At 39.7% G+C, this 27,268-nt stretch overlaps 1 protein-coding gene across 2 annotated transcripts; it reads left to right on the plus strand.

The window, feature by feature from the left end:
- Nucleotides 1-4,488: 4,488 nt before the first annotated feature.
- Nucleotides 4,489-26,982, plus strand: LOC131253991 (embryogenesis-like protein). 2 transcript variants are annotated; one of them, XM_058255064.1, is made up of 2 exons: nucleotides 4,489-5,136; nucleotides 22,910-22,927. In XM_058255064.1, the coding sequence occupies exon 1, from the start codon at nucleotides 4,594-4,596 to the stop codon at nucleotides 5,128-5,130; it is 537 nt and encodes a 178-aa protein (XP_058111047.1). In that variant the 5' UTR covers nucleotides 4,489-4,593; the 3' UTR covers nucleotides 5,131-5,136; nucleotides 22,910-22,927. The 2 variants fall into 2 exon arrangements, with proteins under 2 accessions (XP_058111047.1, XP_058111045.1); XM_058255062.1 differs by lacking the exon at nucleotides 22,910-22,927 and adding an exon at nucleotides 26,680-26,982 and having other exon boundaries at nucleotides 4,491-5,136.
- The last annotated feature ends 286 nt before the right edge of the window (nucleotides 26,983-27,268 follow it).

A 27,268-nucleotide genomic window follows, 5' to 3' on the forward strand; every position in this document is an offset into this window, starting at 1 on the left:
AACAAGAAACCTCCGTATTGTCCACTGTGAGGTTTGTTTGCCATTTAATCTCTTCGTAAGGTCACACAAATATGGATTAGGGAAAAAATAAATAACAACTTGATTAGAAGGCTCTGTGGCCCCAATAAGTTTTCAACAGTATACACCCAATTTCCATTGTTTCTTGTAGTGTGACCCACTTGAGCCTTAGATTTGCTTCACATTTTATCTTATGCCTTAAAATGAATTGGAAAAAATGGATGGATGGTGTAGATAAAACATATATGTCATGGTAGGCCCCACAGAACCCCTAACTCTGGACATCTCCTAGGTCCTGGTGGGTAGTACTAATCTCTGTTGGAATATTGCTGGGTGGGTTGCACACCATTGACCTAATAGGTGTGTTGAGGTCATCAAGTTTTGTGAGCCATATATGTGTTATATCCATACCGTCCATCCATTTTAAGACATTTTTATGGCATGGCAAAAAATGAGGTAGATCAAGTTCAAATAGACCACACCACAGAAAGCAGAGAGGATTGAACGGTGCCATTGAAAACTTCTTAGGGGCATGGAAGTTTTGAATTGATCTGTTTGTCTTTTCACTTAGGTGTGTGTGACCTCATGAACACGTTGGATTGCAAATAAGCATCATAATGAGCCCTAGGACGGTTTTAAAAGGTAGAAATCATTGTCCCCCCCTCTCCCCTACTTTTGGTCTCGTGGTCCACTAGAGCTTTGGATATGACCTAAAGCGAAGTTGCCAAATAAGTGTAGATGTACAGTACGTGGATATAACACATACATCATGGTGGGCCCATAGAACTTGATAATGCGAACACACCATCGAGCACACCACACAATATGGTTCTTAGATTTGGCGCAACATAATCAATGGATCCTAGATCCAACTCGGATTGCCTACTAACGTTGCAGCATGGTGGCCACGAGACAATGCTCTACGAGTCCACCATGGTATATGTGTTTTATCCACACTGATAATCTATTTTCCATATCATTTTATGTCATGATCCCAAAAATGAGACATATCCAATTCTCAAGTGGACCATGCTACAAGAAAACAACGGTAATTAAACACCCACCATTAAAAACTTCCTAAGGGCCACTGTAATACTATCCAATAATCAGGTCACATAGATCTCATCGAAGGAAAAACACAAATATCCTTCATCCAAAACTTTTGACGTCCCCAACAAGCTTTTAATGGTGGGCATTCAATCACCATTGTTTCCAATGGCATGGTCCACATTAGATTTGGATCTAACTCATTTTAGGATTGTTCCTGATATGATCTAAAACAATGGATGTACGACGTGGATAAAACACAAACATCATAGTCAATTGTGGGTTACTGACATGCTCAGCATGCAGTCGGCTTCCTTAATTTTTACACTTACCAAACAAATTTTCAAACTTCAAATTTATATTGCATATTCAAGCTTTATAGTTCAAATTTAACAAACAAACCCTTATGTCTAATCTAATTTAATTTCATTCACAACAAACGTATTTCTTTCTTTGCCTTGGAAATAGTTTATAGAATATTGTTTTGGTGCAAGGGAGTTTGGCGTCGAGTCAACTCACTTAGTTCAAGTTCTGCACACTAGTTCAAGTTCGTGTACGGCAAATGCATTGTTGGGACATCGTTACGACGAATGCAAGTGAGTGTGATGTCGAGTCAACTCACTCCATAGTCGTCGTATTTTGGAAGTCAATTTTCGTGTGATTCATGTTGCACTTGGGACATGGTCCAAAGAGGATAATTTTAATTTCAAGACAAGTGGCTCCAAATTAACAAGTTCATCTTACTTCATTTATTTTCATATTTATTTGAGTTCTCCTTTTGAATTATTGTCTACTACTTTCAACATTATTTTCCAATCAACATTAAGAAGGTTTCAACAATAAGTGTCATTATCACCCCAATTTATTATGGTGAGATCCACTTTAGCTTCTAATCAGCTTTGTTTTTAGGTTCATGTCCTAAAATCAGCTGGCAAAATGGATATAAAGCGTAGATATAAACACATGCATGGCCCCACCAACGCCCAACACGCCACCTAATCTGTTTCCCATTGGTTGCAAGGAATGCCGTTTCAAACTATTTTGGGCCAATGTGATTGAAGTGTTATATTCATTCAATCCGTTCGTTTCTATGGCTCATTTTTTGACATGAGCCCTAACATAAGGTAGATCCAAAGTTCATGCAGATTAAAACACAAGAAATAGTTATGGATAAAGATGCTGCTGAAACTTTACTAGGGCCTAATGATGTTTACATGCTATCTAATCTGATCTGTTCATGAGGCAACATGTACTTGGATAAATGGAAAACATGAATATCCAAACACCAATACTAGTTCGATCCAAAACTTACGCGGCTCCCGAGAGGTTTTTAACGGCTAGAGTACAATCCCCACTGTTTCGGATGGTGTGGTCCACTTGAGCTTTGGATCTGCTTCATGTTTTGGGCATATGTCCTAAAATGAACGAGTGGATACAAAACTTTCATCACAGTGGGCCCCACAAAGCTTAGGGCTGCAGGCAATCCGTGTCAGCTGGCAAGCTATGACTATGACGACGTGGCTTATCTAGGTTGGTGAGGATGGCTGGGCTGCAACTTGCAATTGCACTTTGCAGGTTGCAACGCATGAGGTGGAATATCAGACCGTTCTGGGCTAGGCCCCACCGCTAGATGCTGAGCAATCCCCACCGTTGAAATGAGTGGGAGGACAGCGAAGGGCCAGCCTTTAGGGTGGTCAGGCCCAGATCCAGCCTTCGGTCTTCTATACTAAAGCCCAAAGCTGGCCCGAATTGACTGGGCTTGTACCCGACTGTGCCACATTAATGGGCCTCCACTCATAAGAGGCTAAGGGCCTGTTTGGGCGGTGGGATTAGGAGGGATCAGGTGGGATGAGATTCAAAAAACATAATTATTACCCATGGCAGGGATTGTCCCCTGTTGCCATGGGATAAGATTAATGCCATGTGTTGATAATACAATGGCACATTGAATGGATATACCCACCATCATTTGAAATTATTGAGAATAACACACATGTGTTATATTTAAACTGTTCATTTGTTTGTAACCTCATTTTATGAAATGGGCTTAAAAATGAGGTAGATCCAAAACTTATGTGGCCCAAAGAAGTTTTCAACTTGTAACTATTCAATCCCCATTGCTTTCTATGGTGGGGTCCACTTGAGCTTTAGATTCACCTAATTTTTTGGTCCATGCTCTAAAATAATCTCGATAAATGGGTGGATGGTGTGGATATAGCCCACACATCATGGTGGGACCTACACAACTTGCTAACATTGAGTGAAATTGGCACGGACCCAATGCAATTCCATTTAATGTAATTCCAAGCTTTTCCATTCTTCCCAAGCATGGAGTTGACCTAATCCCTTCTAATCCCACCGCCCAAACAGGCCCTAAAAGCACGAGAGGCCCACCTTTTAACGGACGCGGATTTCCTGCGAAAGCCTTTGGCAGGAAGTTCCTGCGCAAGGATGCTGGGTGGGGCCCACCGAAATGTTTTTGAGAAATCCACCCCGTCCATCTGTTTTATGAGATCATTTTAGGGTGGGAGACCAAAAGTTAGATGTATCCAACACTCAAGTGGGCCATATAAGAGGAAAAAGTGGGCATTCAGTGAGCAGCGTTGAAGCATTTTCATGGCCATAAAAGTTTTGTATCAGGCTATAATTTTGATTTTTTTCACTTCATCCCATTGGGAATGACCTTGTAGAAGGTTTGGATATCATATAAACATCAAGTTTGAGCCCAGTAAGGTTTCAACGGTAGAAATTTCTTTTCCCAATTTTCCCTCTCGCGTGACCTACTTGAGTGTTGTATCCACCTCAAATATTTTATAGAATTTACTAAAACGAGCTCAAAAAACGGATGGACGGAATCGATTTATAACATACATTGCAGTGGGCCCCACCCAGCATCCTTGCGCAGGAACTTCCTGCGAAAGGCTTTCGCAGGAAATCTGCGTCCCCTTTTAACGGTGGTCGAACTTGCCACGTAGCTACTGAAGGTTTGAACTCGGGCGAGCGAGCTTTAGTGAAGTTGACTGACATGCAGGCTGGGAAACATGTGCGGATTAAGACCGTACACGTGGCATGTATCTTAAATCCAAACCACCAAACATTTTAGGTTTGCTATACAGTCTCTCCGCAAAGCTGCTTGCCCCTTGTGAGTTCTGCCGCACCATGTGGTGATCCAGACCATCCATTTAGAAGTTTCCACTTTTAGTGGTCGATACTGAAAAATTCTCAATCATCAACCGTCCAGATTGTGATAAAAACCAATGATGAGCGAATTCTTTTTCTTTTTCATATGGACCATTTTACGGCCGGAAATTTAGATGAACGGTCTGGATCATCATATAGGGGCAGAATAGGTAAGCAGATTGCGTGAGCGGGTAGGGAGCCTTGTTAGAAAACCTCGATATGAAATGACTAAACTGACCTCAGGTTGCGGAAAATATTCCAGCGACGCTCTCCAAAAGAGCAGAAAGAAGGAAGAACTACCGAAGTTCGTTTTTCTATTTTTTTTCTCTCGCAATCAAGGAAAGAAAAATGCATCAAAATCTACGAATTTTTCTCTGCAAATCGTTCTCCAATTACCATCTTCGAAGTACTTCAATACCCATTTCTTCATTTCTCCTCCAAATTCCGAAATCATCCTCAAATCAATCAATTTCGGACCCTCCCCCACTCACAAAACTCAACACTTCCTGCCCACCCATTTCAAAATTCCACCATTTCGTTCACCCAAACCGCTTGAATCTCTCGACCCAATTCAGGAAACACGAAGAATCTCGGGAATTCAGCAGCGAATCGGATGCGGGGGTTTTCGATCAGGGTAAAGAGATCGATGAAATCAACCTAAAGTTCGCGGAAGCCCGGGAGGAGATCGAGATGGCGTTGGAATCGAAAGAGACTGTTTATTTCGACGAAGAGGCCGAAGCTGCTCGCGCGGCAGTGAAGGCCGTTTTGGAAATGTTTGAGAGCTTGTCAGCGAAGTTGCCAGAAGGAGAGAGGGCGTCATTGCAGCGGTCGATGGGGCTGAAGATCGAGCAGTTGAAGGCTGAGCTCGAACAGTTGAATGACTGATATGAGGTTGTTTATTTTTCTTCTCTTCTTCTTGAGATGATGAAATGGGATTTGGTTTGATAGATTCCGGCGAATAGCAATTGTTAGTATGTATTTGAGACCATTTCAATTGAAGTGATTTTGGTTTTGATATTGGATGATTTTGATGTTGCTTTTTATAACAGTGCTTGCATTCATTTGAGAACTTGTACAACTGAAACCCAATTTGTTTCTAAATAATTACAAAGAGGAGAACTATCAAAAGAAATAAACACAACTTTATGTCGCATATGAGGCTTAATTTTTTTTAAAAGATATCTGAAATTTTATTAAGCTCTATCTGAAAGCAAAGAAAAAGCGCCACTAGGGCGAAAACAAAAAGGACAGATCAGCGCTATTGACTACCTTTACATAGGGAACCCAATCAGAAATTACTGACTTAACAAGGAAGATGATCTCTTGAACTGAAGATTCCTTGTTTTGAAAGCACCGACCATTTTGGAGACTTCCACGGATACCAGAAAATCACCATAACTACCAGCCTCCAAACTGATGAACGAGAGTTTCCCACGTCCGCTCCATGCCAGGCCCACAAAAGTTGGTCCACTAATTCCGGCATCGCCCATGAGATATGGAAAATAAGGAGAAAGTGGTCCCAAATGCTGTGAACGAAGGAACAATGAATAAACAAGTGATCGATAGTCTCAACATTCCCCATGCACATCATATATATTTTAGGAAGAATGAGAGACCTTCGTTGAAGATTGTCAATGGTGAGCACTCTTTTCCTATTCATCAACCAAACAAAAGCCGAAACCCTTCGAGGGGCGCCATAAGACTAATGGTGGAAGTGGAAGGAGGAGCAAAAGGCTTGGAAATGAGACCATAGGAGTGCACTGAGAAGATCCCTGAACTGTGAGCTTTCCAAACCAAAGAATTTTCTTCGAAAGGTGAAGGAGCAAAAAGCTTGATAAATTCAAGAAGACTAATAAACTTGATGGGCTCGTCGTCAGTCAGATTTATGTGACATGGAGGAGACCAAATGGCATTCTTGCCACAGATGGAGAAGCACCTTTCAACGTAGACAGACCGATCCACCACTAGATTAGCGATAGATGGGAACCGCTCTTGAAGGGATGTTGTTCCCCTTACCAAGAGAGAAGGCAACACCCCTTTGGAACATATGCTCAGTAGAGATGATAGCCTTCCACACATTAGAGGCTTGATAAAGCAAGGAGGTCCTTATATTCCACCTTCCCGATTGAATGTCATATTTGGACGCTAAGAGTTCCTACCAGAAATTCCTCACTTCAGTTCCAAACCTCCAATGCCACTTCCCATGGAGAGCAACGTTCATAAGACCAAAATTTCTCAAACCAGCTCCCCATTCCTTAATTGGCTTGCATACATCCTCCCACTTAAGGAGATGAAATTTTCTTTTCTTCCCGGCTCCTTTCCAGAAAAAAAAATAAATCTCTTCTCAATTTTTTGAGTCTATCTCAAATTAATTTAGGACATCGGAATAGGGACAAAGTAAACCGGCATGTTAGAGAAGACCATTTTGATAAGAAGTAAGCGACCCCCAAGAGAAAGAAGATGACTTTTCCAAGCCGAGAGGTTATTTTCAATACGTTCGATCACCTTGTCCCAAAGATGTTTCACCAGCTTACCTATGCAAAGGGGGAGGCCAAGATAGGAGGAGAGGAAAGCTCCGCTTTTACAACCGAACACGTTGGATAGAAGCAGCAACTCGTCACTATTGACATGAATTCCCAACATCTCACTTTTAGAGGCATTGGCTTTAATACCCGAAATGGTTTCAAAGCATACAACAAATTTGCGGAGGTTATCAACTGAGATTGTATCAACATCACAAAATAAAAGAGTATTATCTGTGTACTGAAGGTATTAGCAACCTCGAAACTGGAGATGAGATGGTTTTCCTTAGCCTTAAGGAGCATACGACTAAAAGCCTCCCCTATGATGACAAACAAATAAGAAGAAAGAGGATCCCCTTGACGGAGGCTGAGGGAAGCCTTGAAGTAGCCATGGGGAGATCTGCAAATCAAAACTAACAAGGAAGCCAAATGACCGCAAGAGCGAATCCACCCTCTCCATTTTGTACAACATTTGATTATACCCAGCATATAATCCAAGAATTCCCATTTCATGTGATCGTAAGCCTTTTCGATATCAACTTTGCACAACAAGCCCCTTGAGCCTTCTTTATGCCTAGAGTCAATACATTCGTGAGCTATTAAATCACCGTCTATAATCTGTCTACCCATAACAAAGGCTCCTTGATTTATTGAAATGACCTTGGAGAGGACGACTCTAAAGTGAAGAATTTTGTAGGGACTTCCTATAAGACTAATAGGGCATAAGTCTTTCAACTGCTCTGCTTCAATATTCGGAATGAGGGCCATGAATGTCGCTCCCATCTCACTAGAAAGCTGACTTCTTGCAAAGAATTCAGTCATGAAATCCATAACATCCGATCTAACTAGCTGCCAAAATTTCTGAAAGAAGAGAATTAGAAAACCGTCAGGCCCAGGGGATTTGTCCCCACTTATAGAATGAAGAATCTCTCTAACTTCTTCATCCATAATGGGAGATTCAAGAAATGCAGTGTCTTCAGTATAAAAATAGGAGAAAGACAGATTATCGAGCCTCAGTCTACACCAGCTGTCGCAGGAAAGGAGATTCTCATAAAACTGAGTAATAGAGTTACAGATATCGTAGGAAAGGAGATTCTCATAAAATTGAGTAATAGGGAGGAAATTCTATTAACCTGAGCTCTCGCGCTTTCCATTGAGTGAAAGAAGCTAGTGTTCTTATCTCCATCTTTTAACCACAAAGCTCTTGACCTTTGCCGCCATTTAATCTCGTCTTCCTGAGAGCCAGCCGTTCCAACCGATCTTCATCTAACAGGAGACCTGTTTCTTCTTTAGAATCAAAATCTTGAATTTTGAGCATAATAGAGTCAAACCTTGCTTCTCTAGCCCCCATCACTTATTTTTTTCCAGATTTTGATTTGCTCTTTCAAAAGCTTGCTTTCCACCAAGTCTAAAACTGGCAAAACCAGAAACATCAAAGGAAGACCACCAATTTGAAACTAATAGAGAAAAACCCTCAATTTCCAGCCACACTACCTCAAACCAAAACGGTCTTGGACCCCAATTTACTTCACTCACCTCTAACAAAATAGGCTTGTGGTCTGAGACAGTTCTCGGTAAACCCCTCTGATTAACGAGAGGAAATTTGGCAAGCCATTCTGGTGAAATGAGAAATCTGTCCAGGAAATTTGGGCTTGAGATAGATTGGGGATATTTGAGAAGTTGTTCTAGCTCGGAAGATTGAGACATGACGCTTGATTTTGCTTCCGACAACCCATTAATGACAACTTTTACATTTTTTGCAATATCATAATTGTTGTGATTCCCTCCCACATTATACTTTCTTTTTCCCAAAATTGATGCAAGCCCACGCCCCACCATAGGGCCCAACATGTGGTGATTTTGGACTGTTTATTGATAGATTTGGGGCCTAAATATCAAGAACTGCAATTTACTATTTGCGGAAGATATGGGGCCTGATTTAAAGATGTGGCTGGAAATATAGGGAGCTGTGATTGAAGATATGGGGGCTTATTTAAATGTGTGATTGAAGATTTGAGGATTATTTACAGATTTAAAAAAAAAAAAAAAAAAAACTATTATTAGGCTTTTTGCCATCTTAGGAGATTGGATTGATTTCAAATCAATCTAACAGTTGGGGTGATTTTCATTGAAGAGTTATTTAGTCCATAACGGGGGAGGGGTGAAGTGTGAGTTTTCTTAAGTATTGTAAGAAGAAGCTTGATATTAATAAAATCGTTTCTTCCTCTCTACTCAAATATTCTTGTGGGTGTACTCCTGTCTGATTCTTTGCAATTTGGGTGTTGAGATCACATTGACTTGATAACCGGGTTGCAGCAAAAAGTTAAATATTATATTATACTTTTGACTAGTTACTTTGTTGCAAATGCAATGTTGTTCGTCTACAAATACAATTCCATAATCTTGTAAGTCTTAAGAATTAGATTTGAGCTTCACTTTGTAGAGTCAAGGGTTTTGAAGGGAAGACATTAGGAAAAGAGAAGACGGGAGAGTTGTAGGGAAAGGTGTGTTAGTTGTGACAACATTGGCCTATTTCATTAATTAGAAGTATGCCCTTTAAAATAAAAATGACTAAAATGCCTGTAAAGAGACTTCTCAAGAGTCCTCGTGTGCCGGTGCCTGTATATCAATCATGCCTAGCTTGGAGATTATCTCCTGTTGATCTTGCTTCTTCCATTACCCTTGGTAAGATTAATGGCAAGGTGGTCTCGTAACTATATTGGAAAGCACCCTTCCTTTGCTCTCACCTTCTTCTGACAAAGTGGCAGTAAACCTGATCAATGTGCTTTGTCCTCTCACGAAAGACTGAGGATTGGATGAAATGTGAAACCTTGGGCATGAACCTAGACAGCCTTGTTGTCAAACCTAGCAACCATTGTTTGCTTCTTGCTTTTCCAAGTATCTGTGATGCAGGACAATTAACCACTTGCTTTAAAAGTTCGAACTGTTAGAGTATGGCGAATTAATCCCTTTATCTCATAGCCCAGGCCCCACATCTCATGGGTTAGGACCTCGGTCGAACCCCCTTCGTGGGCTCATGGGCCCCAAATCACATGGGCCGCTTACCCCGAGTGTGTCCCCGCATCCCACGGGTTACCTCACTCGAGCCTGGTGTGAAATGCCCCTGCATTAATCACCCCCGGTGAGGAGTCTCGAACACGAGACCTCCCCTATCGGCCCCAAATCACATGGGTCACCCACCCTGAGTGTGTCCTTGCATCCCACGGGCTATCCCACTCGAGCCCGGTGTGAAAATGCCCCTGCATTAATTACTCCTGGTGAGGAGTCTCGAACACGAGACTTCCCCCGTGGCCGTGGGCCCCAAATCACATGGGTCACTCACCCTGAGTGTGTCCCCGCATCCCATGGGCTACCCCACTTGAGCCCGGTGTGAAAATGCCCCTACATTAATTTGGGTCACCTCAAACGATCATACAATACTTAGATGTAGGCATCCTATTAGTGTGTGAATCTGCACACCCATACGTCCATGAAATTTTGCATCAAGATTACCATTATTTGCATACATATTCACTCTACTGTTACAGGGCTTGTGCTATGTCAAGATCCCATAAATTGCCTCAAGATGAGTAACATATGGTCCATGTATAAATTGACCCACGACTTTAACAATATAAACTATGTTAGGATGGGTAAAATGGTGACATAAATCAGCTTACCGACCAAAATTTCATGTAGTCCTTGATCTCAAAAAGTTTCACCCTCCAGATCATTAAACTAGTGATTTTGCTACATTTAGTGTCTTTAGGCCTTGTTCCAAGTTCCCTTATTTTGTTGAGAAGATCAAACACATACTTTATTTGTGAGATGGCTACACGCCTCATTGACCTTGTAACTCTCCTAAAAGTATCTCGAATGATCCAAATCCTCAGGGGCTGTTTGATTTTCTAATTGCAGTGGTAATTCAAGTTAAATGGGTAATAACTACTTACCTTTATATTTCCGGCTGTATTTTCAAGGTGACGTTGACAGCTCCCTTCATTTATAGCACTCCTCACGTAACCTGAGGAGAAAAATGTTAAATATGTGGGGCCCACTATAATGTATGTGCCTTATCCACACTGTCCATCCCCTCAGCCAGCTCATTTTAGGGCATGAGATGAAAAATGAGGCAGATCCAAACCTCAAGTGGACCACACCACAAGAAACAATGGGAATTGAACTCCTACCATTGAAAGCTTCTTGAGGGACCCAAAAGTTTTGGATCAAGCTGATATTTTTGTTTTCCTTTTATCCATGACTGTGTGACCTTACGAATGGGTTGGATGACAAATAAACAACAATGTGGGCCCTAGGGAGAAACAACTTTCAATTGTTGACGTCTTTAAGGTCACTGTTTTTTAAGCTGTGGTCCACTTGCGCTTTGGTTCTGACTCATTTTTGGACTCGTGCCCTAAAATGTGCTGTTAAAAAGGATGGATGGTCTTGATAAGTCACATACATCATGATGGGGCCCATGGTTTTAAATCATAATAACGTAGTTTTTGTGGACCGATTTTCGAGACATAATTCCAGGCTGATTTCAAACAGGTTGAGTAAGTCATAATTATTTGTTTCTAGGTATTTACTCAGGTAAATTAAAAATCAAACAGCACCTTAATGACAAATGAAATACCCAGTTTTTGTTCACCTGCGGAACCTTATCATTCACATAGAAATAATAGGAATGATCACTCACCCATGTTTACAACACTGGGCAGTCAATGGAACTCCCTAAGATACTGATGCTGAACCTTTCAATCCATGCCCCCAGATGCTACTTTAGGTAAAATATAGCCTACTTTAGCTGTCCGACCTTACCTTGCACCCCCCTTAGGCTAGAAACCTAGAAGTGAAACCATAAAAACTAGCTCTTGAAGATGTATGTGGATAAGGATTTTTCACACTGAGTTGCAGCAATGGCCATGAGTGATTGAGTATAGTTCAAGAATCGCTGATGCTGGTTGATCTAGCAAGCAGAAGTCCCAATCTTTCTCAATCTTAAGAACCATGAGTATAGGACATCAGGACAGGCCACTATGAGTTTCCAGCACTGAAATATGATGGTTGGAGGATTTAATCACAAAAGTAGAACTAACGGTGAAATTCAGCAATTAATCTGAAATTTCAGCAAGTTTATTCAATTTCTAGCGACTATGATCAATATTCTAGCAATCTGATCACAATTCCCTGCATTTGAAAGCATCTAGAAACTGTTTTCCAGCTTCGGAAAATCTGTTTCTAGCAACAAGAAATTCTGAGTAATAATCAATGCACTGTCAGCATGGCAGACATGTGAATATGCAAAAAAGAAGAGAAGTCTTCAACTTGTATCAATATAGGGGTGTGAAATACCTCCAAATCTCCAAAATGTTCCTACATTTTGTTGTTAATAAAAAGGAAAATAACGACCCTTCAATCTCGTCATCTGTACAAATATCAAACTATATATAAATCTCAGCCAATTTAACTCTCCCAATTAATGACTCCCTATGTGACCCTAAACCTAGACTAGATTCAGCCCATTATTTGTTTTAATCTTGGCCCCTATATCTATTTCAAACTAAAATCCATTCGGAAAGTTCTAAAAGACATGCTGGTCGACTCTCTGATGAAGCAATAAGATGGAATTGAATATACTTGAAGAATAGTAGAATCAAGGTGTCCCGTATCGGTATCGGTTGGCGTAATAGTGACCTCCAAAACCGATACGGATACGGGGGCGTAACGGCCCGTAACGGCGCAAAATTTTTTTTTTGCCAAAAAATTATGAAAAAATATGGATTAAATCCGGAATATTCTAAGCATTCCAAATATGCATTCATTTATAAATTGGAACATGTTTATGGTGGTGTAACGGTCCACTCTTTAGTGAGAAGTTGTATCGGACTGTCTGATGAATTTATGAACCAGATAACCTGAATTTGACTACAAAATTCATATTTTTAATTTTCTAACTATCTACTATCAATGATAGATATATTAGAATGAATGTAATATGAAAATATCTTACATTTAGGTGTTTGCAATTATTTTCGAGGGCCAAAATTCATGCGTAAATAGAAAAAAAATATAAAATGGCACCCCAAATATGTAAAATGCACATTAACATGTTCTACTATGATTAACACATCATATGGCATCATTAAAACAGCAAAAGAATCATTAAAAAATGATTTTTCGAATTTTCAAAAAAAGGGCCGAAAAAATGCGTAAATAGAAAAAAATAAAAATATATATAAAATGGCACCCCAAATATGTAAAATGCACATTAACATGTTCTACTATGATTAACACATCATATGGCATCATTAAAACAGCAAAAGAATCGTTAAAAAATGACTTTTCGAATTTTCAAAAAAAGGGCCAAAATAAATGCGTAAATAGAAAAAAATATAAAAATATAAAATGGCACCCCAAATATGTAAAATGCATATTAACATGTTCTACTATGATTAACACATCATATGGCATCATTAAAACAGCAAAAGAATCATTAAAAAATGATTTTTCGAATTTTCAAAAAAGGGCCAAAATAAATGCGTAAATAGAAAAAAAAATAAAAATATATAAAATGGCACCCCAAATTTGTAAAATGCACATTGACATGTTCTACTATGATTAACACATCATATGGCATCATTAAAACAGCAAAAGAATCATTAAAAAATGATTTTTCGAATTTTCTAAAAAAGGGCCAAAATAAATGCGTAAATAGAAAAAAATATTAAAAAAATATAAAATGGCACCCCAAATCTGTAAAATGCACATTAACATGTTCTACTATGATTAATACATCAAATGGCATGATTAAAACAGCAAAACAACCATTAAAAACTGATTTTTCGAATTTTAAAAAAAGGGGCCAAAATTCATGCGTAAATAGAAAAAAATATTAAAAAATTATTAAATGGCACCCCAAATCTGTAAAATGCACATTAACATGTTCTACTATGATTAACACATCATATGACATGATTAAAACAGCAAAATATATTAAAAAAAGTATAAATACCTATTTTTGACGAATTTCTGAAAAATGGCCCACCGAGCTTTGATTCAAAAAAATCTATAATATAATGTGTTTTTCTATCAAATACCTAGCTAAGGTTGGTCGAAATTAGTAGTAGAAAGACTTAGAAACAGTTTGGAAGCAAGAGGTTTCAAAAAAACGGCAAAAACAGAGCTAAAAAAAAAAGTTACCGTTTCGGGCCCGTTACAGGCCCGTAACGGCCGTTACGCCCGTATCGGTCCCGTATCGGCCGTTTCGGCCCCGAAACGGGTAACGGTTCGCACCGTTACCGTTACGTATCGGCCGATACAGCCGATACGTAACCGATTTGGCATTCCATGAGTAGAATATGTGTCAATTTGATGATTAAGATCCACCCTTAGATGCTTCTATCTTGTCAATGACTTGGATTGCGGCAGAAAAGCGAGAAGATAATTGAAAAGGGTGGTAGTATATGGAGTCTCTCCACAGTCCACACAGACCTAGAGAAATCTCCAATAGGGTTTTCTAGGAGAGTTTCTCGTGTCAAGGAAGAGAGAGAGAGAGAGAGAGAGAGAGAGAGAGAGAGAGAGAGAGCTGTCCATTTGAAATGTTCATAACCATGCTTATACTCTCACACGTATGGCTATATAAGTAGCTTTGGATTCAATCTAAAGTAACTGTAAAAGGCAAGGCTTCAAATCCTATTGTTCTATGCTGAGTGTAGACCTTACCTAAATTAATTCAAACTACGTGTAATAAAGAATGACATGGAAGGAAATAACTAAATTCTACCTTGGTTTAAGATTTCTTTAGGTATATCTTAGTTTTGTCCATGCCGTGCTGGTTGAGCAAAGTTGTTCAACAAGATTGCAAGATCGAAGAAAATGCTAGACGAATGGATGAAAAAAAAACTGTGATACCTGTTTATAAGAACAAAGGAGACATATACAGCTGCACTATCTTTAGATTAACTTATTAGTCATACTATGAAACTTTGGGAGAGAGTGATTAGCAAAGACTAAGGCATGAGACAGATATGTCGGAAATTCAGTTTGGTTTCATGCCTAGGAGGTCTACCATTGGAGTTATTTTCTAATGTATACAATTGATAGAGAAATATAGGGAGACGAGGAAGGATTTCCACATGGTCTTTAAATAAAGCATATGCTAGGGTTCCGAGAGAGTTAATCTGGTGGGTGTTGGAAAGAAAGGAGTCTCAAGAGGATATATTGACATTGTTATTGATATGTATGAGAAAACGATGACAAATGTGAGGACCATTAGTGGGTAGACAAGTGAGTTCCCAATTACCGTAGGCTTACCTCAGAGGTCGACAATGAGCCTGTACCTTTTCACTCTGGTTATGAACAAGTTAGCGAGGTATTTGTGGGAAGAGATCCCATGGTGTAGGTTTTGATTGACAATATGATGGAGGGCTTAAACACGAAGCTAGATTTATGGAGGGATGCTTTAGAATCTAAGGATCTAAAATGATGGAGTGTGTTTTTTTTTTGGAAAAGCAATTGAACTTTTATTGAAGAAGCGTTGAGGAGGCGTAGAGATTTACAACCCACTCAAACAAAAGAAAGATTACCATCCTTTAACATATTTATACAAGTGGCACACTCCGCCAAGCAAGACTCCGCCTTACGAAGGATTTGACTTGCCAAGTTGGTTATATTATTGAAGCATCTCCTGTTCCTTTCCCCTCATACTCCCTAGAGAATATCTATCATCCCCAACCTCCACTCAACCCTTTCTTCTTCCCGAGATTCACCCTATGCCAGGCCAAGAGCAAACTTGGCATTGTGTCTGGCATTACCCAAAACACATTAAGACAGCTGCCAAGGCTAGCCCACACTATGTGCATGAAGGAACAATGGACAAACAAATGGTCCACTGGTTATACGTCGCCCATACACAAAACACGCACATAGTTGGGGTGACCATAGCTCTTTTTTGAAGATTATCAATGGTTAAAACCTTGATTCTCCCAACGAGTGAAGCAAATGCCAAAACCTTAGGAGGGGCCCTATATTGCTACAACAATGCTGTTGAGGTTGTATCTTCTACCCACTGTGGCTCCCGAAGCGCCTCAGAGAATGATTGAAGTATGAATCAGCGCCCGCAGCACCTCCTATATGGAGTGCAATTTTAATAATGATAGGAGTGAAAATGAGGAATTAGTTAAGGTTGATGATTAAGAAGTTTCCCAAAATGACCACATTCAATACCTTGGGTCAATAATTCATGAGAAGAGTTTGAAAAGGGTGTTGGGCATAGAATTCAAGCTGGGTGGAAGAAATGGAGATTATGCCTTTGGAGTTTTATGTGATCATTGTGCACCACTCAAAACTGAAAGGGAATTTTTTTTAGGATAGCTGAGACCAACCATGCTTTTTGGGACGGAATGTTGGGGAGTTAAAGAACAACATGTTCATAGGATGAGTGTCTTTGAAGTGAGGATGCTGAGATGGATGAGTGGCAAGACAAGGAAGGATAAAACAAAAAATGAATGCATTCAAGGGAAATTATTAGTATTACTAATAGGTAATAAGATGAGGGAAAGTAGACTTAGATGGTTTGGTCATGTGCAACGGAGACCAAGAACCACATTGGTTAGGAGTGAGTTGGTACAAGTTGAAAACTCTAAAAGGGCAAGGGGAAGGCCCAAAAGGACGTGGATGGAAAAAGACTTGATGACGTATGGTCTAATTGAAGGTTTGGCCCTCGATAGAGTAGAATGGTGGAATGAGAACGAGATTCATGTAGCCACCCCAATTAATTTGGACAAGGCTTAGGGGAGGATGATGATGATGAAATGTCTTGAAAATGTTTTGCAATAGGAAAATGCTTGTGTCATGTAGGATAAAGGTTATGTTGTGTTTCTCCACTGTCTATAGCAATTTTATTAAAGGTCGTTTTTTCCAGGCCTTTTTATTTTTCGGGGAACGTTGTGGAGGAGAAAGATTCATGTTGTATTTACAAGAAAAGTGTCTTTGAAGATTTCAATGATGATGTCTCTTGTTAGTTGCTAGTAACCTATGTATATATAATAATAATAATAATAATATTAATATTAATAAACAAATTGTTGATTCATTGTGACTTGCTAGTGTAGCTAACGAATGAGTATTGTCAACCACACGTAGTTGTATCAAACCCTGGGACCAAATCATTCACAAACACATCCAATCCAAGAATAAATATTCTTCCACTGGAGAAGAAAGGAAAAGAAACATGCAATAACTTTTTGCTTGTGGTTTAATGAATCTCGTTGCCTTTCAAAAAAAAAAACATGCAATAACCAATGAATCGAAGCTCTCACGTAGTTTTGATGGCCTGGATTATAAGCCCCATGTGTGAAAACATGCAATTGCACAAACTCTATCCCAAGGCTTGCAGAGAAGATAAAAAAAAGTTCCAAAAGTTTCTGGACAATTTTTGTTTATTGAGTTTTTATATGAAGGAAAACAAAAGAGAAACCTTAATTCTTATCTGGGCCTTCCATCAAGCATAAACTATGGGGTGGATGTTATAATGTCAACCCTATAATTTTTATTTAAAGGAAAATGACTAAAATACCCCTATTTTACTTGAATGAGACGTAAGTAGAAAAAAAAGAAAAAGAAAAGAAAAGAAATTCATCCAAAAATAAACTAAAATTCGTAATATAAGGAAAGTGCCACCAAAAACCCCTTTTGTGGATCCAAAAGTGTACCATGGGTGCTGCAATGTGTGGCTCATTGACGGGTCTACAGATTAGCTCATTATGGAGGATATTTGAGCCACTTTCCACACTCTAATCCATCCCAAAACTCATTGGCAAGTAAATCAACTCGATCCATCAACATTAGGTAGTTCATGTCTTCATCATCTTCTTTGGGTTGGGAAGAACTCGACCTCAAGTTTGATTCGTTGTCTGTTGCCTTGTATGGTGTAAGATCAACAACATTGAACATATTAGAAGTATTCACTCTAAGTGGTAGCTCAATGCGATATTTGTTGTCGTTAATTTGCTTCAAGATCTTGTATGGTCCAATTTTTTACATTTAACTTGTTGTAAGTGCCCGCTGTGTACATTTCTTTCCGCATGTAACCTACACTAGATTTCCCTCTTCGAAAACCACCTTTCAACGTCATCTATCTGCAACTTGCATTCCTTGATTCAATCTACTTGCGAACTTGTTCGTGCACTTGCTGAATTTGCGTCATCAACTCATTAATATCATCAGGTACCTTGGTCATGCCGGGTATTGGTACCACATTCAAAGGGTTAACAGTGTAGACCACTTCAAACAGGCTCTTCAGAGTAGTTTTGTTCTTCGCCCAATTATATGCAAACTATGCGTGTGGCAAGGTTAAGTCCCACTACTTCTACTTGTCCCATACCCAATGTGCACAGTAAGTTACCCAAACTCCAATTTACCACCTTAGTCTCCCCACCGGTTTTTGGATGATAGGCGCTATTGAAACATAAACGAGTGCCCAATTGTCTCACTAATGTCCATAAAAAATGACTAACAAACTTGCTATCACAGTCCGAAGTAATACTCTTTGGTACCCCGTGCAGCTTCACTACCTCCCAAAAATATAACCTTGCAATGTAGGATGTATCACTAGTCTTCTTGCATGGAACAAAGTGAGCCATTCTAGAAAATCGATCCACCATAACAAAAATAGAATCATTACAACATTTATGCGGCATGCTCATGTCCACCCATGGTGCTTGTGGAATACGTAATGGCATATATAATCCTACATTCTAAGCGTGGCCTTTAATTGTCAGGCATATCTGGCATCTTTCCATGTACCTACCCACATCTCTCCTCAATCGTGGCCAATAGTACTTTTCTTTAATCAATGTAAGAGTTCGATGTCGACCTTCATGCCCCGATAATGATCTTGCATGAATCTCTATTAATAGTTTCTCTTGGAAAGAACAATCTGGGATGTACAATCTTGTGCCTCAAAAGAGAAAATCTTGTAAAGTACTCTCCTTGTTGCCCACTCTCCATTCCGACCCAAATCTGTCCAAAATCCCGGTCACCAATACGCATCCACAAAGCAATCAAAGCCAAACCACCTTTCCTCCTGCAATTCAATGCATCCGCTACCTGATTGTATGTGCTTGCTTTATGCTTCAAATTGAAGGTGAATTCCTGCAAGATACCCATTTCACATGTCACCGGTTAAATTTCTGCTGCCCATTCAAATATTTTTAAAGCTTCGTGATTGGAAAACAATACAAACTCGTGTTGCACCACATCATATGTAAAGTACTGCACCCTTGGACCACCAATCTTTTCATTGTAAAAAGCTATGGGTTGGCTATCTTGAATCAGTTCCACCCTCGATGCCAATGTAGGACGCGTCACATTCTACCTAGAACATCTTATCAAAGTCTGGCAAAGCTAGAACAATTGCTTCTGTCAACATTTTCTTTATCGCTTGAAAACTCTTGTGTCCATCCAAACTGTCCATTCTTCAAGCAATTTGTCAAATGCGCTACCAATGTACTAAAGTTGATAATGAATCGGCAACAGAAAGTCACAAATCCAAGGAAACTCTGCAAATCATGTACTATATGGGGCGCGGGCCATTCCTGTACTGCATGCACCTTCTCTTGATCCACACTAATACTATCTACACTCACCACCTAACCAAGGGACGCAACCTGATCCATCTCCAAACTACATTTTTTTTTTCGCTTATACAACAAAAATCTGCTGTATACGACAAAAATATGTCCAATACACAGCAGTATGACAGAAATCAAACTTATATGCTGGAATGTGACAAAAATCAGGAATCATATACCATTGATATTCTCCTTCTCTCTTTCTCTCGCCCTTCCATTTACCCACATCCCTCTATTTTCGCTTCACAATCCGTGGTCAGATTGATTTTCGCTTGTGGAAAAAAGATTTCAGTTGCTACAACTATTGGCACATCATATAGTGACTGGTTCCTTGGATCTCGATAATACGAAGCAATGAGCTGCCTATATACAGGTTTATGACAAGAAAAATCAGTTCTATATGCTGGGATATGACGAAATCAGACTTATATGCAAGAGTAACCTATATAACATGTGAGACTTGCACTATAACATAGAAACTATTAAAAAAAACCCTATGCTAGCCAGGCTCTGATACCAAAATTAATGCAGGACTTGAGATTTATTATGATGAATTGCTGAACTTAGCCAACTAATTATGTAAATAATTAAAGTATAAAATGAAAGCAGTTCAATCACAAATCGAAGTAATCCCAATTCCCAAACAACTACTATGCTCAAATTCAGGACCTGAGGACAATCCCGCAGTCCAAAACTTTTATAGCTCAACAAGGACCTATGGTAGTCAGGACTACTATCTAGCATAGGGTATTAGAGCTAATTGAATGTAGATTTGATTAATTTGGGACTTAGGGCTCAATGGGAACTTGAGATTTTTTTTTTTTTTTTTTTTTAAGTTAGGGAATTAGGGTTTCCACTAGAAGAATTAGATGAGGGGAGAAGGGAAATGAAGAATCACAAAAGGGAAGAGGAGGGATGCCCGTACGGATTGGTCCATACGATCTAGGTTGACTGTACGGTCAAGCCTAAGGTGGGTTTGGGTTGGAGAGAGTTAGGGTTGTGAGATGGGTTAAGGTTGGTGCTGATGAGTTGGGTATGGGATGAGATAAGAAGAAGAAGCTAAGAGAAGAAAAGAGAAGGGAGTAAATACCTTGTTGTTGAAGAAAAAGAGACAAAATGATAGCTTGTGGCTTCACACCACTTTAGAATGACACCAAGAGATCTCTAATCACAAGATATTTTTCATAAATCACACATGGGAAAGAGAGAATAACTCTTTTCTTTTTTCACAAGGTATATCATAAAAAAATCCCCCTAAGGGTTGGACGTTGAATATTAAATAGGCTTTTGGGCTGCCAAATTACAATTTTGCCCTCTTAATTAATTATTTATTTTTTTGTTCCATATATGTCCCAAGTCTCTCAAAACATAAAATAAGTATACCAAATATGAAATAAACTGAAATAATGCCCAATCTAAGCTGAAAAATGAAATCCTAAAGCATCTAATATCCAATGATGTCTGATGATGGCGATAACCCACGATCAATGGTTCGATCAAGCTATACACGTGATCCAACAGTCTGATCATCGTGTCATCGCGATCCAACGGTCCAAATCTCCCAACTAAGCAACTCACATGCATCTTCCTAGTATGGGGCCTTCAAATATGCACGTACATGCATGTGGGGGGCTTGTACGATGGCTAAAAACTCAATCCGGGCCCGCCCATAGGTCTCACGTGAAAATCACCTAGTCAAAATGAAACCGTTGGGGCTCTCCTCCTCCTCTGGTATACTGTATGGGCTTGGATGTCCTCATCACTACCTCTATGTGGCATCATCGTAGGATAAGAAGCTCATGTAAGAACGAAACAATGGCGGAAGCAGAGGCTTTAATACCAAATATGGTGTAGCTAACGAATGAGAATTGTCAACCACACCGAGTTGTATCGAACCCTATGACCAAATCATGCCTAAACACACCCTATCCGTGAATAGAGATTCGTTCATTTGAAAAGAAAAGGAATTTTTTTTATGCAATAACCATCGAATAATCGAAATTCTCACCAGTTTTAATGGCTTAGATCATACACCCCACATGTGAAAACATGCAATTGCACAAACCCTCAAGGCTTGTAGGGAAGATGAAAAAAAAAAAAAGTCTCAAAAGCTGTTAGATATTTTGTTTATTGAGTTTTTATATGAAGAGAAATAAAAGAGAAGCCCTAACACTAATTTGGGCCTTCCATCAAGCATAAAGTATGGGTTGGATGTTATAATTTCAGCCCTATAATTTTTATTTAAAGAAAAAATTAATAAAATACTCCTATTTGCTTAAGTGAGACATACACAAGTAAAAAATAATAATAATAAAAAATAGAAATTCGTCCAAAAATAAACCAAAATTCGTAACACAAGGGAGTGCCACCAAAAGACTCTTTTGTAGATCCTAAAGTGTACTTCGGGTGCCATCATGCGTGACCCATTAACGAGTCTATTGATTTGGCCTATTATGGAAGATATTTAGGCCACTTTCCACGCTCTAATCCATACCAAAATTCCTTGCCAAGTAAATCAGCCTGATCCATCAACATTAGGTAGTCCACATTCTCATTTCTTGCTACTGCGCATATGGTTATGCCTTTAGTGAATCTAGATTGTAAATCTGGCTGTCACTATTTTGTATGAACTCTGATAAGAAAAAACACACTGATTGGGCATTCCAAGTTGTTTGTTTATGGGATTTAAATAGATGGTAAGAACATAGGGTTGACTTGTCCACATTTCAATCGGTATGATGTGTTCTGTTGATCAGACAGCTAGGATCATCTGACCAGTGGTGTTCTGGTTCCATGGTCATCCACAAGACAACCTGCAAAATGGATAGTTCAAATTCACTGGCAGTACAACTAGGGGTGTACATTGGGCTGAACCGAGTCGAACTGGGCTCAACCCGGCTCGGCCCGGTCACCTGTCAAACCCAGCCCGAACCCGGCCAGGCCCGGTCATCGGGCTAACATGTCCAGTCCGAACTCGGCCCGGTCAGCAATCGGGCGAATTCAGGCCTGCTCCATCTACAAAGGGACGGACAGCGTTCTTACTTCTCTGTCGCAAATGATTAGGATAAGGATTTATGATATATATATATATATATATATATATATATATATATATATATATATATATATATATATATATATATATATAAACGGCTGAGTCGGGCTTTTTCGGGCTGAGTCGAGCGAGTTAACCGGGCTAGCCCGGTTCGTGTACAGCCCTAAGTACAACCAAGAGGTTCATCACAGCAAACATAAACCTCATTTTCGAGACAAGGAAATTCCGGCAATGAAATGGCTTGAGAATATTGACCCACTTGAACTGCATCAATTAATAGATCTTTGATACGTTGGAGGTGTACATCTTTTGATTTTGCCGTGGATAAAAAAGAAGGGTGTAGCAAGGTTTTTACAGTGGATAATCTCAGGAAAAGAACGATGGTTCTTCCAAATGTGTGCGTTATGTCTTCAAGATGAGGAATTGGTGGATCATTTATTTATCCATTGCAGGTTTGCGGGACAATTGTGGCAAAAGTTCTTCAATCCCTTCGGAGTAATGTGGGTGTCACCAAATTCCATTGGGCAACTCTTCTTAATGTGGCATGAGGGTATGGAAAGTAATGCGGGGCGAAAAATGTGAGGGCTAGCTATGCTTACGGGTATATGGTTTCTTATGGCTGGAAATGAACAATAGGTGTTTCAGGAATCATTTGGGGGCAAGTAGAGGTAGTCTTTCATTTGGCAAAATTGCATGTAATAGAATGGGCATTGGCCTCCAAGGCTGTTCATCATAATGGCTCTTGGGTTCTATAGAAATTTTTTTTTTTTTTTTAAGTATATTCTGGCTGTGGCCTTCCTCTTAATAAAATTTTGTCTTCATTGTTCAAAAAAAAAAAGAAAAAGAAAAAAGTATTGATGTTGGACTCTCAACGTTTATTCTGTCTCAAGTCCTTTGGGCCACAATTCATGGAGGGGACCTACCCCATCTTGTGCAAGGCTGTCGGGGAGCACAGGTTCCTCTTAAGGTGGATGCCTTTCTGTTGGACAGTGGCATACAGAACCCTCTTGTAATCACCTCATTAGTAGTCATATTTATGCATCCTGTCCAGGAAAGCAGAAGTAATGGTGAGGCATCTCTCCACTCATTGTTCAATGGAGCAGTGAGCTTGGAGTTCCTTAACTTCTTTTTATAAGATCGTTATTTCTTGAAAAGTTAGAGAACTTGTAATCTAATTGTGGGTTCGGTGAGAGGCCCATTTGTGGAAAGAGTGTGCATGCCATGGAAAATCCTTCTCTATGATGTTTTATGGGTCTGTGCAAGGATAGGAATGATATGCTATTGAGAGAGGCAGTGGCATCTACGTCAAAGATCATAGGAAGAAAAAAAAAACCGTGATACATGGGGTGGTGATCACAAAGCAATTTTGTTGTGCAAGAGTAAAACAAGAACCAAAGGTGCATCAACGGGATTTCAAATTTGGCGGATCGTGTTGCACCTAGAGCTAGATTATTAGTGGTTGAATGGGCAGTTAGTGTCGATAAATTTAAGGGGTGTAATTTACTTTTCTTAGGCTCTTAGGTGGTGGTATCGCTACCTCGGCGGTGCTGCCGTGGCCCTTTTGTTTGCTTTGTTTTTCTATCAATTATTATATCTCGTAACCTTTCAAAAAAAAAAAAAAAAGAACTAAAGGTGCTGATTCGTGGCCGGTGTTACTCCTAGCAATCAAGGAATGGAAGTGAAACAAAGAACCAGTGGGGATCCCTAAAGTTAACTTTAATAAGATTCCGTGGGAAAACCTGAATAGTTTAAACAGGCACTTATTTAGTGTAAATGAAGTTGTTTCTTATTTGCAACTGATATTGAAGCCATGACGTAATTGCAGAACAATGAAGGATGATTTTGTTCCTATTTTACACGTACACGTCTTGGCTGAATCTATTTCTCATGTACTTTCAACTGTCTTGTTGCAACCAATCCATCTTTATGATTTACAAGGAACAACTGAAATATACACAGTTCTGTGAATTCATTTCTTCCGGTGTCTTTCTTTCTGGAGAAAATGGATTATGATGAGATGTCCAGTTTATTCTAGGTATTCTTTAAGAACCATGCTACTGCCTAAGGAATATAGACATGGGTGTGTACTCCATGCGGGCAGGGATGTCCCAGTGATTTGCTAGACTTGGATCGAAGAACTTCGTTCTGATAGGAATGGTGACCCTTCGGCTGATTGCAACGATTTCCAACATTCTTCATGTCGTTGTGGAGCTTTTTTGTCAGAGAACTGAAGAATGGCATTTTCTATTTTGCTCTGACAGTTAAATTTCTAGAGAAATGTGGGTTTATTAAGTATCTTTGAACTCTTTAAAAAAATAAAATAAGTCTCTTAGAAAACTTGTCTCAAATTAAAGGATGACAATATCCAAGTTCAACGAGTGTTTAGCTATACGAAGCTGTTAGTGATTCGAGGAGATGCACTGTAAGCTATTTGCTTCAAAGTTGCAGAGAGTAGGATATTGAGGTTGAGGATTTGACTGTAGCAGATTGGAAAGAAAAACACGACATTTTTTTCTTTTTGAGCAATAAGAACAAAAAATTATGGAAAAAGAGGACGGAGCCAGAATATACAGACAAGAAAACCTATACAAACGCCCCCAAGAACTTTTATAGCTCAGCCCAAGTGGTCAGGAATTGATCAACGACCTTCGCAGCCACTGCCCATTCTCTTACACGAGATTTCGCTACCCTAAACACTTCCTCCACGCGTCCCAAGCGATTTCTGAACATTTTGTTATTCCTTTCCAACCATAAGAACCATATACCCACCAACAGCACAAGCCACCACACCTTTCAACCCACATTCCCAGTCACCCCTTAATGCTACATAAAGAAGAATTGGACGATTGATTTAGGCAAGGCCCACATTATGCCAAAGAGGTTGTAGAACCTATGCCACACTTGACTTGCAAAGGCATAATGAATAAAAAGATGGTCCACTGTTTCCTCATTCGGAAAGCACATAACACAGACATTTGGGAGAACCGTATTTCTTTTCCTGAGTTTATCAACCGTCAGAACCTTGCTGCACCCAACTAACCAATCAAAAGCCGCCACCTTGGAAGGCGCACCATAACGCCACACTTGGGCGGATGGGCTTATCCCACTACTTGGATCCCCTCCCACCAAGTACTTGTAGAAGGATCTTACCGAAAATTTCCTGGATCCATCTTTGCGCTGCTCCAACAAGTCCGCTTTTGATAGCACGACATTTAATTCTCAGTTCAGCTGTGTTGAAGGAGTTATTCATAGAAGCTTGAGTTTCAGGAGCCATAGATGTGAAAGAGGATTGGAATGGCCCTGTTCGTTATCATCATCATCGTCGTCATCGTCGTAGTCTTGTCCTTACCATTTGAGGCTGGCTTTACAAATATCACTCCGCCAATCATTCCTATCGAAGGCTCTATCCAGATCTATTCTCACCTCAATCCAAGTCTTACAGTTGACCCCCAATTCATTGGTTGATTTAGTTCCATTCTTGGTCCACAAGCACCACTAGCATTGCATGTCTGTGAACCTATGAATCAGATTCTCGAAAGAGGTGGAATATCACATTCATATTTTTGTAGAATCATCTACAACTAGAGTCTTCATGATCGGGAAAACCTCAGGCAGCAGGTAAAGGAGGGTTGATGCCAGATGCCAGCCAGTCATCAAACATTTGCCAAGCAAATCATGAGAAATTTCCATTGGATTATTGATCAAGCTATTTGGCTCTCAGGAACTGACAATCTGCAATTTGTTAGGGTGGTAAGGGTGGAAGGTGAGCAAGGTGCTACAGTGGGCTAGGACGTTCCCTGGAAATGACGCACCCCAATTGTAACTTGGGCCGAAAAATGTGAGTGAGCTGGAACTTTGTTGCAGGATCCTTCTATCTTGCTCGCTTTGTTTTTCAGGGAATGGGCTCCCTGAGGGTGCTTCTGTTGTTCCATCTGGGCTGGGTTTGGTTGTATAGTTTTTGGTTTTTGTTTGTTTTTGTTCTTTGCATTTCATTGTTGTTTGTTTTTCCTTTCAGCCTTTGACCCTAATAAAATATCATCATCTTGAAAAAAAATAAAAATAAAAAAAATCTTGCTGTGGTTTCTCTTCGAATTGCGCTGAACTCCCGCCCCTGCTCTTTCTTCCCAAGTAATTTATTCTCGTTTACATTTTGAAAAAGACACTTCCCCACTTCTGCACCCATATTTATTGTCGCTTCACTTCATTCTTCGCGCAACTACAGGCCGGAGTGTTCTCTAGAAGCAACACACTGCGACTCCATGGTAGGAGGTGGCCCATTGGATGAGCGCTGGTAAAGAAGCAAGTCCAAAAGAGGAAATTTTGTCTCGCTGCTTGGAATTTTTAGAAACTTTGTCAGATAAGATTATGGATTTGATGATGGATATATCAGAAGTTACGGTAATAGAGTAATGCATGTAAGAGATAGTGGAAAGGAGCAAAAGCCAAAGAGAAATGTAATAATCTATGCTCTTGTCATTACAATTTAAGTGCTTCAAGATCAAGCACAAGCATTTGATCCTGCTAATCTGTGAATTCCTTTTGGGTGCTTTACCATGCTCTTAGCAAACCTTCTTGGCTCCTTTCTTACATAAATTATTATATTTCTATTGATATGAGTATGCAATGACTGATGTAGGTTTATGTTCACACACGCCCTGATTGTAGATGTTGGGATATCAATCTCACTGGTGGGATCTAAATCAGTTTTGAAGTATGATGGTAAGCCCATATAACACAACATTACACCATCTGACTCTTTGGAGAAAAAATGATAAATTATCATCATCTCAGCCTTATCCCAGCCAATTGGG

The sequence above is a fragment of the Magnolia sinica genome, chromosome 1 (assembly GCF_029962835.1).
Source record: "Magnolia sinica isolate HGM2019 chromosome 1, MsV1, whole genome shotgun sequence".
Classification (NCBI taxonomy): Eukaryota; Viridiplantae; Streptophyta; class Magnoliopsida; order Magnoliales; family Magnoliaceae; genus Magnolia; species Magnolia sinica.

Coding starts and splice junctions, on each gene's coding strand:
- LOC131253991 (XM_058255064.1), top strand. CDS start 4,594: ATGCATCAAAATCTACGAATTTTTCTCTGCAAATCGTTCTCCAATTAC.